Below are 14960 nucleotides of genomic sequence, written 5' to 3'. Positions count from 1 at the left end.
AAAAGAAAAAAGAAGAGTACACTCAACCATTGTTGTGGAATTTAATACTTTGAATATTGCTATTTATTACTTAGGAGTCACCATATTTATTATTTATCCACATTTTTGAAGTTAATAATTGCTAATATGACAAAATTTCAACCATCAAAACTTGAATCAAGGATTATCAATAAGTTGAGATTTGAAAAAAGAAAAATTATCTTACCTTCTTATATTCTCGTATCCTCTTATTTTGAATATGACTCGGACTCAACAATATCTATCGGGTAAATAATCTATTGATTAAATACCGTAAGAATATTAAAGAACTCAAATCAAATCAAATCAATGTAATGGCCCACAATCACTAAATACGGTAAGAATATTAAAGAATTGAAATCAAAGATCAACTAATCAGTGATTCAGTGTAATGGCCCACACCACAATCACTGGCCAACAACTTCTTCACAATTAGCATGCACATATTATTTTTCTAATAAAAAGGAAAAAGTGAGCCCTGTTTAATGCAACTAAACAAACACGTCATTGCCCAGGCGCAGGGGTAGTATAATAATTGAAGAAAAACTGTCGGCCTCTCTAACCCCGGTTAATCATAACCAGAGTCCCTGGTTGCAGGATTGTTGCGGACCCCTCGTGAGCCCCTCCCCTCTCTCTAGTATCAAGCGTCGGTGACTCGGACGGACACGCACGAGTTAACCACGAGTTAGTTTTTAAATAGAGAGGGACAGAGATAGAGAGAGAGGCAGAGTGGTATATAAGCAACGGAAGGCAAGGCCAATGCCTCAGCAAATTCAGGGAGGGAGGGAGAGAGAAATGGGGGATTCGAGCGATTCTGTGTCTGTGGATATGGAGGGGATCTCCTTCGGCGGAAAGGTACCTGCATTCCTTTCGTTTCGTACTACCGCATTCCGTGCACCTCTTTTTCATGTCTGAGAAAATGTTGGAGGAATGGACAGAAAATTTAGGTTTTGGAGAGAAAAAAAAAAAGTAGGAAATAAATTTTGAATCATATTGTTTTTGAGTGTTATGCACTCAGGAGGAACACGACTCCTTTCTTCTCAACTAAGCGTAATGCAAACATCTGACCAAGTTGAGGTTATTTTGAACAATTTAAATATCTTTTTGTTTGTATAGGAATTGACTGAAGGAGTCATAGTTTCTGGGCTTTTAATTGATTACTGTTACCACGGTTATAACTTTATATTGTTCTCTGTCCTTGATTGATTTCATTGTGTTTTCAAGGTAAATTCTGATGATTTATTGGGATTATTTGGTTAGCATTTGAAAAAAGTTGTTATTTTTTATTTATTTATTTATTTTTCTGGCTGTTAAATGCAATTGCTGCATTGAGTTAAGCTTTTCTGAAATGCCCCAAAACCGTAGTTAGTCTTTGACTTTGAGTTTGGGCATCAGAAATAGGAACATGGATGGGTATTGGGTAACGTTAAACATTTTTATCATGAACAAATATTTGGGAATTTTAGTTTGTTTTAAATACAGGCAGTGGGGGGATTCCTTTTCTTTTTTGACATAGTATCGTGAGAATGTTTCTTCTGCAATTTGATAATTGTCCGGGGTTTGATGATTTGGGCTTAAACGCTCAAGTTTAATGGATTTTTTGTTTTGTATTAAGAATTGTTCTCCCCGGTGTTGCTGAAATTATTATTTTGTGAGCGATATTGGATGGTCACTTTGTTTATGTCTTTTAATACTAAAATATTCAAATTAGTAGTTTATAAATTTAGGTCAATTTACTTTTCAATGAGTTGATGAATATGGTTGTTAACTTTTGAGCTTTGACAATTTGATTGCACGTAGAGTGCTAATGTACCAATATGAGGAAAAGAGTTAGGTTTCTTATGTAAAGTTCAACTGCACATAAAAACTCCATTTGGTTACATTATATAGTGAGCGTGCCTTGAATGTTTTTACTTTTTTGAAGTAAATGACCCCCAAAAGGTGTTGGACCTTTTTCATGGAAGGTTTACCACTTTAATGGTTGTTACAAGGTTATGATAAATATTGTTTGATTACAAGATTGTTTATTTCCAGGTAAAAAAACTGACTTTGCTGCTCTGTGGTTAATACTCCATGTTTAATTTCTTCACTTTTCTTCCATTAATATGACTAAATGTAGTAGCACACATTGAAATATGTCTTGCAGGAGCATCTTATAGAAACTTGTCATGGTTCTGTGTCTGTTGCTGTGATTGGAGATCCGGACAAGCCAGCTCTTGTAACTTATCCAGATTTAGCCCTAAATCGTAAGTAAAAGTTAAATTTATGTTTTACAAGAATGCTTTATCCCCCCTTTTCTGGTAAAAAATATGTTTTACAAGTATAGGTTTTTCCCCTCTTCCATCTGTTGCAATTTTAGATTGTCATGCATGCAGCATGTCCAACACTTAATCCTTCTGGGGGAGATTTCATTCATTCCAAATTTTTTAATTTGGAATGGAAGGGGCATTAGTTACTGAAGTACCAATCTCTAATTTGGCTTCTGTCTTTTTATGTGATTGATCAGATGTGTCCTGTTTTCAAGGATTATTCTTTTGTCCAGAAGCATGTTCCTTGCTACTCCACAATTTTTGCATATATCATATTAGTCCTCCAGGGCATGAGGTTTGTAACTTGTCTGCATATCTTAGTCCTTCTTGGTTTTCGTGTCTGCATTTTTCTAATATCTCTTTCATTGAATGCTATAATTCACATCATTTCTTTCTTCAAGAGCTGTTGCAGTTGGGAGCTGCCGCAATTAGCCCTGACAAGCCTGTGCTTTCTGTTGATGATTTAGCAGATCAGATTGAAGAGGTTCTCAACTTTTTTGGGTAATTTAATTTTTTTTTTTTTCACTTGATATTTATCTATTCTCCGTGGCAGCAAATCAAGAATTTGCTTCAAATAGTTTTTTTTTTTTTTTTTTTTTTTTTTTTTTTTTTTTTTTTTTTATCATCGTGTTATAATTTCTGTTGGCTAGTAATGCTTCTGGTAGTTGTCTGAAAAATATGTCGAAGGACATTCCGACTATTTATAGAAAACATGCCTGAAATGTGTTGTTTTGTTATACATCATCGTCAGTTTTTACTTACATTTGGATGTTATGAAGGGAAACGACTGATGTCTCTCTCTCTCTCTCTCAGACTTGGTGCTGTGATGTGTTTGGGGGTTACAGCTGGGGCCTACATCCTTACCCTATTTGCTGTAAGCTTCTCCACTTGGCACAGTGGATATGTTTTGGTTGTAAGTGACTTTTAGGTTCTGTTTTGGACTCATGTGAGTTAACTGATCTTACTGTTACTCTTGATGACAGATGAAATATAGACAACGTGTTCTTGGTTTGATACTTGTCTCTCCTCTATGCAAAGCACCCTCTTGGACAGAATGGCTGTATAATAAGGTTCTTTTTCAGAACCCTTTCACTATTTATTTAGGTTGGAGAATCTTATTATTATGTGAGATTCAATATCCTTGATAGAGGGTCTCTTTTAAATACTTCCTGTGCACTTGAATTGCGCTTTTGATTTACTTATAAAAAAATTTATCATTACAGGTGATGTCGAATTTACTCTACTTCTATGGCATGTGTGGAGTGGTGAAGGAGTTGTTGAGTAAGCGGTACTTCAGCAAGGTATTCTCCTGATTCAATTTTCCTCAATTGATCTGTCTTTCCAGAATTTTATTGGATTTTAAATAATGGTGGCAGGAAGTTCGCGGCAATGCCCATGTATCAGAATCAGATATAGTTCAGGCATGTAGAAGAGTTAGTCCTCCAACTTTTCCAATCTTTCCTTTTTTTTTTTACAATAAGCTCTTTATTGTGGTGTTCAAAGGCAGAGTAGTCTTCTTTCAATGACATAATATGTTTTTTTCAACAGTCTTTGGAGGAGAGGCAGAGTTCAAATGTTTGGAGGTTTCTTGAAGCAATTAATGGGTAAACCCTGTTCTTAAGATGGCAACATCCCTAGCATTTAGCATACAAGTGTGAATGTCTGTTTTGAAATCATTCTGTGGTCGAGAGCAGCTTAAGAGTGCATCACTAAAGATCAATATTGTTTTTTGATAAGTAAATGTGATACTAAAGAGTAATATTTAGACTTTCTGTTCACTGATCAATGTGAGGATTGCCGCCCTTGATATGGTTAACCGTGTTAACAGTGACTTGCCCTCTTGGCTCAAGTGGTAAGGGTCTTAGTCTTAGTGGAATTCTCATCAGGTTTAAGGTTCAAATCACATTGAGTGCAAACAATTTCTTGGGGCTAGCCCGCCGGCAAAGCCGGAATACTATCCGATCTATGTGGAGGGGGCGCTTTGCATAGGTTCGAGGTTTACCCGACAAGGATGGGTACACGAAATGGCCTTGTCTTGGAGGGGTTCCTCATCATTTAAAAAAAAAAAAAATTGTTTTAATACTTTATTGAAGACTGTCTTAGAAGATATGGGTTACCTTATGTGCTTTTGGTTTCTTGATTTAATTCCTTGGGATTAGGAATAATTATTTTTGGTCTTGCAGGAGACCTGACATCACTGAGGGCTTGAGAAAACTACAATGTCGTTCTCTAATTTTTGTTGGGGATAACTCCCAATTTCACTCCGAGGCTCTCCACATGACTTCCAATCTAGATAGACGATACAGTGCCTTAGTTGAGGTATGTAACACAGCTCTATCATATCATTTATGAGTAATGCTATTTAGTAAACTGTTATATTAGGATGACGTGGTAATGAATATTAGCCATTGGTTTTTTTCTTTTTTAACATGTAGAGATCCAATGGCTAATTTTTACTACCACATCATCAAGATCAAGTTGTATGACGGTCATAGCATTACTCATCATTTCATTTTATATAGATTAGGGTGGCATCCATATGGAAGTGAGCTTTATTTGCTGGAGGGTTTGGGGGACCTACAGGTTCAGGCATGCGGGTCAATGGTGACAGAGGAGCAGCCCCATGCCATGATGATACCATTGGAGTACTTCCTCATGGGATATGGCTTGTACAGGCCATCTCAATCAAGTGTCAGCCCAAGGAGCCCCTTGAGTCCCTCTGGCATTGCCCCGGAGCTTTTTTCACCTGAAAGTATGGGCTTGAAGTTGAAACCAATAAAAACACGAATTTCTCTGCAAATCTGAAAGAAGATGAAAGATGCAGGGAATATTGCTTTTTTTTCTTTTTTTTTCTTTCTTTTTTTTTTTTGTAATCTATTATATTATAGGAGTTGGTGTTTTTCGTGAATTGTTGGGGTTGATATGTGAGAGGATTACCAGGGTGTATAGATAGAGCGGGGGGAAAAAGCAAAGATGTAAGAGAAAAAGTTTAGAAAGAAAGCATATATTTTCATTCTTTCATTGTAACCACAACTGTTAGTTGAGGTGAGCCTAGCTGTCTGTAAGTCCTCTAATAATCATTCATCAATGACAAACAAATTATAATAATAAGAACAAAAATAAGCGATGGATGGTGACTTTGCTTTTCTCAGGTTTTTAATATTTATCTTCTTAGTTAATTTATCAATTTAATTCTACTTTTTCTTTTTTGTTTGGTAGTGGAAGAGATTTGTTAGGTATGCTTAGGTGGCAGACCTTTTTTGAGTTTGGCAATTTGGTTGGCTGATACGTGGAGGGAGTGGGATTTACGTTGTCTCCCTTGTCCTCTGCGAGCATTTTTTCTACTCTTAGTACGTGTAAAAAAATTGTTAGGGCCTTTATGGGAATGAATTTAGGGTTAAATATCTTATTGGTATGGGTTTTTAACCTTTTTAAATTTAATATCTGAGTTTTTATTTGTTTTATAAATGGTACTTGAGTTTAGGGATAAAAACTAGTTTGATACTTATGCTGTTACATTTTTCGTCCGAATATTAATGGTCTGTCATGTTCGGTCAATTTTATTTTTTTAAATTGTATTATTTTATTATTTTTATATAATTTTTAAAGATTTTTATTTTTAAATTTTTAATTTTTTTATATAGTGTTACGTGTCAACCGCTGGACCGTTAATATTTGAACGGAAAATATAATAGAAGTACCAAAGTAGTTTTTACCTATAAATTCATGTACCACCTATAAAACAAATGAAAATTCAGGTACTAAATTTAGAAAAGCTGAAAATTCAGGTATCAATAAGGTATTAAACTCTTGAATTTAACCCAGTTTGTACTGACCATCTTTTTAATGGAAGTAGGTTCTTTTCATTTTACTTGAAATAGAATGGAGTTATTTTATTGTCAAGATTTTATTTTATTTTATCTAATGACATTGAATCCATAGTTAAATGAAATAAAAAAATTTCAACCATGAAATGACTATAAATTGGGAGGATCTGTCATTTACTATAAATTGGTTTGGGAGAAATTCTTACAAATTAGCCTTTAAAGCAACATGTGTCTTTGTGATATTAAAAAGCATGTGAGGAGTACACGTTAATTTTAAAAAAAAAAAAAAAAGCATGTTTTTTTCACATGGGCTAATGTTAAGGAGCAGCACCTTATTTGGAATTCATTTCAAACAAATGCTGGTCTATGGCACATTTGTAATTATTCATAGCACATTAAATTACAAATGTGCAATGGAGTAGCACTTTTTTCAGATGAATTTTAGAAAAAGTACTACTCCATAGCATCACTCTTTTCACATTTTAAAAGATATGTTAATTTTAAAGGTTGGCACGTAAGAATTTCCTGTAAGAAATTTCGGTCTTTAGTTTTAAAGTTGTGGAAGGAGGGGATAGCAATTGAGGGGATAAGGGAGAAAAGATTTTGGAGGAGAGGAAAAAGAGGAAGCCAAAAGTTAAATATTTCTTTGGTCGGAGGGAAAAGCAATTTGTATTAATTGTAGAATGGAAATCAGGAGAAGATGAGGTATTATGTGAATCAAAAGTTTGTTAAGATAATATTGAAATCTTATAAATTCTGACGAGTAAAAAGGAAAGTGTAAAAAAAATTGTTTAAACCTAGTATATTCTCCCTTCACTTTTCCAAAATTTTAGTGATTTTAAAAAATAAAAATATAGAAAGAGCTTTGAGGATAAGGGGTGTATACATGAAGGTTGATTATTAACCGCTACTAATCGTATTCATGTAAAAACTGCTAACCGCCTACGGCAATGCAATTAACAATTTTAGAATAGGCAAAAGCGATTAATAATCGCTATCAGCATATCCTTTTATATATATATATATATATATATATATATATATATATATATATATAAAACGTTGTTATAAAAGAGGTGACAAAAGTTGTTGGTTGAAAATTCCCAACAAGAGCATTACCAAACCTTCTACGTTTCCTCTTCCCTTGGGGTCGTTTCACTGTTTGCGGCTTTTCACCCTTTATGATTTACTGTGATAGTAGCCAAGATAAGACATATTTTAATTATGTTCAAAGAATATTTACATAGCTATTAAAAGGAGACAAAAACAATCTTCTAAAACATTAAAATAGGCCGAAACAGTTTAAAATAGACCATAAAAAGAGGTTCAAAACACTAAAAAATGCTTAGAAGACCCATTACTTGGCAGGCATTTAGCGGTGCGATTTGACCTTCAATAACTGTCGATTAGCGACTACCAAGATAGATATGGTTATTTAAAAGTGATAAATGCTTAAGGCATTTGTGGTTAAGAGGCAATAATTTCAATTGTAACCAAGCATACCGCCCTATTTGAGGGTGCCATACCCTTTCATATCCTTTCAAATAATCTCCTCCAAAAATATACATCCAAATAGAGGAGTAAGTGGTACCCCCTTGGCTTTGCCATTTCTCCACTCTTTATGCAGAGGTAGCCCAAAACTTCCCATATGGTCGTCAAGTTTGCTTTTAATTTTTAATGAGGCATATGGGTCACGTGACAGTTTCTGATTGGTTTGATGGGTTTCTTTGTTAAAATTATGGATGGAGAATAGATAAAAGTATCATTTCGGTATTTAAGCTTAAAGACAAGTATCATGTAAGATGCTTTTAGAAACCAAGGCGGCCGTAAGTCTTACCATAGGTACTAAAAAAGTTGTTAACCATTACAATTAAAACATAATCCCAGAATTAAAATGACAAGTTAGTGGTACAAATATATCTACTTTATTTAGAAAAATGGAAAAAGATAACCAATGAAAAAAGAGCTAAAATGGAAAATTAATTCATACTTAGAGAGAGGCGGAATAAAAATGAATTTGAAATAATCCTATAATATTCTCTACAATAATTTTATAAGAGTTACAATTCTTCATGCATGTCAACAACAGAAACGAGAAGTATCATAACGACAAACGACCATAGGATGAAAACAAACCATGAGAGAGTTCCAAGGCGAGGTAGGAAGGAGCTAACTTAACAATTCAGTGACAACCAACTCATCCACAATACAATTATCACGATCATAGTCGATAATTGCCTTGTCAAAGTAAAAAATCACCACCATTGCTTCCACCACCGCTTATTATTCTTTGGGGGAGAGAGAGAGAGAGAGAGAGAGAGAGAGTTATTGCAGTGAAGCTTGTGTTCGCAGTAGCGATTTGGTTAAAGCTTGATGATTGTATTGGACTTATAAATTGTGCATGTCCAAAATAAACTTGAACTTCCAATGAAAGAATGTATGTTAATTACTATGAGACAGATGTATTTGTCGATTGCTCAGGGATTTTTTTTCTTCTTTTTTTATTAAGAAAAGAAATGCATGTTTTATCATGCGTCCTTTAGTGTGTAAGGAAGAAGTTTCCCTTTTTGTACTTGTAGTGTAATAAGTCCTCTAAGCTTGAGGACAAGACTATATCTTATCTTTTCTTTCATTTTCCTAAGTCGTAATTTGTGCCATACCTAAGTAGTTGATTTTGGTTTCAAGCTGTGTAGATTTTCAGAGAAAGTCCAAGCACACTCACTGCTTCGAGAGAAAGCTCCTCTCTTCTTCAAGTAAGAGACTTTCCCTCTTCTATATTCGTGAGAGATACCTCCAACTTTTTTGTGAGTGTATGGGGTGAAGGAAATGGCGTTGCCTCTCCCATCCTCCGATCCCCTCCCACTTTTTCCCGTCGTCCTCATTCCTTTGTACAGAGTTGTGTTGGTTTTTTGTTTTTCTCCCCTTTTTGTCTCTTCAAGCTAGATCTACGGCTCCTCCCTCACCACCATCTTCATTGGCTTCATTTCTGCCCCTCAGTCCATCACCTTCGCTTGTGAGCGCCACGCACCACCCATGGGCCTGCATGTGAGTCTTACTTGCCACCCTACTGTATAGCCACCTCCTCGAAGCGGTAGATCCTGTGCCTTTTTGTACTTCTCCATCGCCTCTCCACCCTTCAGCTACAGGTCCCCTTCCTTTTGATGTGGAGTAAGCAAGAACCGGTGTCTTGTGCACATAAACTGTTGGACAACTTCCTATTTGACATTGGATGGAAGATCCCCTTCAATGGTTTCCGAACAGTTGAACTCAGTGCTTCCTCCCACTTGTCTTGAGCTTCAAGCCCTTTTGTTGCTGCTGCAGGCGTCCCTCCATGCTTGCTCATGATTTGTGGACTGCTTGACAAACCGCCTTTACTAGTGGCCCTGTTCTTGGCGTTTAGTCCAAGAAACGTTGGATATGGTCAATTTCGGCTCATTTCCAATTGATTGTATATATAGTTTTTTTCCAGCACTATTTTAATTGCTTTGAGATATTGCTGTTGGGGGCTCCCAACATATGACGACCCTCCCATTAAGAACGAAGTAAGGGCCAAATCGCCACAATAATCTATTCATACCCATTAGCATCTCATATGAGCACATAATATTAGAGATTATAATAACGCAGCAGAAACAATTAAACAATAATATTACATAACACGTAGAGTTAATATTAAACATTTATATTTTTAAAACTTTAACATTGTATCGTTACATAACTGAAACTATTGGGTATACAAAAGTATTACAAGCGACACAATGCCATATACATCATGAGTGTTCATAAACATAATAAAAATGATGTACAAACCCCAAAAGATAGAGTATCTATTAGTTTCAACTCAAAAAGCATCTAACATTTCATGGGCTCAATCATAGTAGTCCAAGTAGGAGGCTACCATATCCTCATCAATGCCCTCGACACTTGTAATAACATCATCTATGTGATTGTGTGGTTACCACATTTCCACAAGTGGATAAATGAGTCCACATTTCTCACTAAGTATAGAAATTATTGACTTTTCACATTGAACCAACCTTTTCATTTTCTAACCTATGCTTACAATAACAGCTACTATTGGTTGAACATTATCTTTAAATACATTTTGTAACTAATGAAGTAAACACCGTAGATATAAAAACCTTTAATCCTTTGTAAATATTATCTTAGCTAGGTGTATATGTGCACATTCTAATTTCTCGCTTGGAAACATAAACATACAAATCCATCTAAGTCGTAACATATTAATACATTATATAACCTAGCTACATGCATATACATATATGCATTCTACATCATGAGTGAAATTCATGCATATGCGTATACCTAGGCAATAAACCATTCATAAACATCATAAGCAATCGGCTGTAACGATATACATAATGAAATCCCCAATAAATCATATTACATAAACATCAATCCAACATTATGTCATGCTGCATGCCTATATTTGTTAATAATTCATTCATTCTTTAACATATAACGTCCGGAAAGAGTACAACTCAAATGTTGAATTTATTTATTTTTTTCCATAATGTGTTAAGCCAAATAATGAAATTAAAATCTAGCGCGGCTCACCTCCAATTCATTTCCCTCCCATTTTCTCCAATTTATCATCTATATTTTTCAACATCAACTATTTAATTTGTATGTAATCTCACGATCCAAACTAAAGAAAATGATTTTGTTCCAACCACCCTAAATTTTAGTCCCCCCCTAGCTAATTCAAATCAATCACTCAGCTTCTCCTCCATGTACGTCACACCGCGGACAACCATGTTTGGTACCACCGCCGGCCAGCACAGTCACCAATGTTGACCACCTGTCTCCGGCCAATTCCAACCCTCAAAACCTCAAATCACTGTCCTGTCTTTAATTCAAAAGTAATCAAGACCAATATTCTCATCTCCAAAGAAGAGTCGAGCAACGTACATTAACGCAAATGTACACGGCTGAGACAAACGCTTACTCATCCAAAGTTCATGAACTTGTCGCAACGCTTGCGCGCTATTGCCAACACAAATCTATTCCAGTCCAAAACAACACCCCATCATAACAAAAAGATAAAATAAAAAATGATAACCAATCAAAATCCCAATTAACAATAATCATGTATAAACTAATCATTCCACTTGTATTCTTCATATTTATCAAATTTAATTCTTCCAATCGTCATGTTTGTTACTGGGCATATTACTTTTATTATCTCTTACATTCATTCTCTCATCCCCACCACAACTAGCTGGTCTGTTGTCAACCGAAGTGCAAAATTTTGTGTGTATCATGGGGCAAAATGGGCTGCAACCAAACTTCACTTTAGCTGCATTTCCGTATCTTTTTTTTTTTTATGAATCCTTTTCCCCCTGTTTTAGAAAAGCATCATCCAGTTATTTCTTAGTTTCTTAATTCTTGTACTTGGTTTTGTCTGTACTTACATAAAAAAAAAAAGGAAAAAAAAAAGTTCATTCAGCAGTGGAACAAAAGGAAAGTTGTCCATTAGAGTGAAGTCATTTTGGATTGTGGTTAGTCATGACAACTCCTTTCGTTATCCCCAATTTGGTGGATAAAGTCTCATTGTAAAAAAAATATATAGTATCATGGAGATCGAATCCACTTTTGACAAATTGACAATGTAATTAATTATGAAGTAGGGTATACATGATGTCAAACATATATATATATATATAAAAGAAGTTAAAAGATCGATATGATGATAATGAGTGGGTACTCATGACAAGGTTGATGCATTAAAGAGAGAGATTGAGATGAGGCTCGAAGGTCACATGTCCTCTGAGGTTGCTCACAAGTCACCACATAAATATAATAATGCCTCTGTCTCTTTTGTCCTTGCCGTTGAATTCAGGGTTGACATTTAAGCCACACGAAAAGGTCTACGTTGCAGACATGCACGAAGTTGCTTACCTGCTATCCAGTCCTCTATCTTTATAATCTCAGAAGGCACAAGTAATCGAAACCCTGCCTCGAACAAGCTAGCTAGCTCACCCGCTTTGCCGGCCAATTGGAGTACTGCACGAAAACACGTACGAAAATAACTTAATTTTTGACGGACGTACGTACACATCAATTAAAATGTCATTTTAGCAACTTCTACAATTTTTTTTCCTTTTTTTTTTGATGAATGAGCTGTTTAATTACTAAAGAAAACTGAAAGCTAATTATTACAACACTCCAGAAAAATTGTTTTATATATATGCCAAAAAAAAGTCTACTTTAAAGTTTAACAATATATATATATATATATATATATATATATATATATATATATATATATATATATATATTTGCTTACACGAATGTTTGATGGTGCATGCTCATCAGCTCTTCGTATGAGCTTGGTCCTAAAAGACCTTAATTTGTCGAAAGAACTTGGAGTTCTGTGAATAATTGCCCAACAAGGGGGGAGAGAGAGAGAGAGAGAGAGAGAGAGAGAGAGAGAGAGAGAGAATATATATCATTTGAGTAACTTGTAGTTGCATGGGATTTGTGGACTTCGGGTTTTAATTTCCTATCTTTTTGGGTTAAAAACAATCATAAAAACCAATAGCCATAGGCATATACCGACATGCACCCTAATTATTGGATCACAAAGATGGTAAATGGATATAGAACCAAATTTTCATACCGTCGTCAGACCGGCGATAGAATTCTTGTAAAATATAAAAAATTGCTACGAAGAAATCGTTGGTCGGCACTTTGATGCTTAAGTTAGTATAATATTTTTGAGAATAATGGAATAAAAAAAGTTTTTGAAAAAGAGAGCATAATATTAATTTCTAGAAATAGTGTCAATTTTTAATGTGAGAGGCTCTGAATATGATCCTTGATGGAGTGCTTAATGATCGCCGTGTGGTGGGCTGCAATTATTTAATATTATTTATTTGTTTTTTATGTAGTGGGCTGCTTAATTAAGTGGATCTACCCGTAATTTGTTATACCAACAGTAAATTTAATAGGATAAAAGAAAAAGAAAAAGAAGATATATAGATGTTCTTACCATTTCTGGTCAACTTTCAGCATTTATATTTTATTGATAGAAAATGAAATTGCATCTTAAATAATAGGGTAATACTTGGGAGAAGCAGAATTTCCGGATAATATAACTGAATAATAATTCACCCAACAAAACCAAATTAATATACAAATCAATCCAAACTGCCTACCCATAAAACAAAAAGAAATAAAATCCAACTTGCAAGAACCATACTGATGACGACCAACACCGCCGCCGCCACATCATTCATGTCCATGCAGCGAAGCCATGGTGACGACGCCGAGCTTCTGAAGGTTCAACTTCACCACAGTGTCCACAAACATCTTCGTATCCTCACCGGTATTCCCGTCCGGTATATCAACAACGTAAGACTCTAAGACAACGGTGTAAACCTTCCCTTCCTTGTTAAACTCATTTATCGACGTAACCGACCGGTAGTTATTGAGCCGGTGCTCGCCCCCGACAACCCTAAAGCTCAATATATGCTTCTCGTCGTCCAAAATCTCCAGCCTCTCGGTGCTCGTCGACGCCGGGAGCCCCGAAATGACGGTGACCTCTCTTATGCTTCCAATCCCGCCGTCGCCTTTCATATTGCAAGTTTTGATGAAATGCTTGTATTTCTGAGGGTTTTCGAAGCTTCGGACGAAAGGCCATACGGCATGAGCCGGAGCGTCGATCCGTTGCGCTATTAGAGACGTGCATGTGTTGGGAGATGGCTGGAATTTGTGGTAGGTGCTGATTACCGGTTGGAGCTCGACGTGTTCTTCGGCGGTTAGACCTTGAGGATGAATTTCATGGTGAGGGTCCATGGCCACAGGGCGGGCTACAACCGCACGTACGGAAAAAAACTGTTGAAGAAGAAGAAGATTGGTAGTGGTGAAAAGTAATGGCTTTGGTGGGGTGTTGTTCATGGATGGAAGAAAAGAGTAGTGGAGCAATCAATTGGAACACACGAGGGGATCCGGATGGAGTTTAATTATGTCGTTTGGACATTTATGACCTCAGCAATCTTTGTCTTTTACTTGAAAATGTATTTGGTTTTAAATTAAAATAATTAAGAGGGTGGTCCAAACATAACTATATTAGGAAAAGGTGTCTTAATTAGCATCTTGCGATCGAGAACAGGACATGGGCAATTGGGCATTGCCCTAGGCCTCAAACGTACATAGATGCATGTGCTTTCGATCTGAGGAGGATAAGAGGCCACAAGCACATTTGTATTACTAAATGTTCTATCAAGATATATTAGCTCTAATTAAGAATTTTGAAATGAGTGCCAATATTTATTTATGCTCTCTTATGGGGTAGGAAAATGTAAGAGGCCGGAGTAATGTTACAAACCTTTTTTCTTTTTCTTTTTTTTTCTTTTTTTTTTTTATAATTTTTTTTTAAAGTTGATGTGTCTTTTAAAATTACAATTAATTTTGAGATGAATCACTATTGAATTTTGATATAATAATATTTTAAAAGTAACATTAACTTTGAGGGAGATAAAAATATGATTTCTAACATTACTACTGTAAGAATTGAAGGGTTCCTATCTGAGAAAAGGCGCACTTCATCAGCCCCAACAACTTGTTTGGACGGGTGAGGTCTCTGACAGATCAAGAAGCCCACTCGATCTCACAACCCCTGCCCAATAATAAAGAGTCAAATAATAACAAAGCTCTCATTATAAAAATCTAAAATTAGGATTCTACTAATAATTTTTAATGCATTGCATACAATCAATTAATGTCCCAAAATTAGTACAATTAGTTAATTAGTTATCCATTTATCCATATCATACAATAA

General features: G+C 35.4%; 2 protein-coding genes across 4 annotated transcripts; one reads left to right on the top strand and one right to left on the bottom strand.

Annotated features, from left to right (window-relative positions):
- The first annotated feature begins 730 nt into the window (after positions 1-730).
- Positions 731-5464, top strand: LOC133867409 (protein NDL2-like). Of its 3 annotated transcripts, none has more exons than XM_062304165.1 (11): positions 731-873; positions 2165-2264; positions 2525-2622; positions 2740-2828; positions 3141-3201; positions 3311-3397; positions 3551-3628; positions 3704-3748; positions 3876-3931; positions 4511-4646; positions 4911-5464. In XM_062304165.1, exons 1-11 carry the CDS (start codon positions 778-780, stop codon positions 5130-5132), a joined length of 1068 nt encoding a protein of 355 aa, XP_062160149.1. In that variant the 5' UTR covers positions 731-777; the 3' UTR covers positions 5133-5464. The 3 variants fall into 3 exon arrangements, with proteins under 3 accessions (XP_062160149.1, XP_062160147.1, XP_062160150.1); XM_062304163.1 differs by having other exon boundaries at positions 3704-3760; XM_062304166.1 differs by having other exon boundaries at positions 3704-3760; positions 4850-4986.
- A 7795-nt stretch (positions 5465-13259) lies between these two features.
- On the bottom strand, positions 13260-14112 carry LOC133867000 (abscisic acid receptor PYL2). Its single transcript, XM_062303672.1, has one exon. The coding sequence runs from the start codon at positions 14075-14077 to the stop codon at positions 13409-13411; it is 669 nt and encodes a 222-aa protein (XP_062159656.1). The 5' UTR covers positions 14078-14112; the 3' UTR covers positions 13260-13408.
- Between the last annotated feature and the right edge of the window lie 848 nt (positions 14113-14960).

Source organism: Alnus glutinosa, chromosome 4 (assembly GCF_958979055.1).
Source record: "Alnus glutinosa chromosome 4, dhAlnGlut1.1, whole genome shotgun sequence".
Lineage (NCBI taxonomy): Eukaryota > Viridiplantae > Streptophyta > Magnoliopsida > Fagales > Betulaceae > Alnus > Alnus glutinosa.
The sequence above is the reverse complement of the archived record's forward strand: the minus strand, read 5'-3'. Positions and strand labels throughout refer to the sequence as shown.

Bases quoted from the DNA above. Each gene is read 5' to 3' on its own strand.
- LOC133867409 (XM_062304163.1), top strand. From the start codon at position 778: ATGCCTCAGCAAATTCAGGGAGGGAGGGAGAGAGAAATGGGGGATTCG. The intron at 2,829-3,140 runs GTAATTTAATTT...TCTCTCTCTCAG, and splicing joins GAGGTTCTCAACTTTTTTGG to ACTTGGTGCTGTGATGTGTT. The intron at 3,398-3,550 runs GTTCTTTTTCAG...TTATCATTACAG, and splicing joins CAGAATGGCTGTATAATAAG to GTGATGTCGAATTTACTCTA.
- LOC133867000 (XM_062303672.1), bottom strand. From the start codon at position 14,077: ATGAACAACACCCCACCAAAGCCATTACTTTTCACCACTACCAATCTT.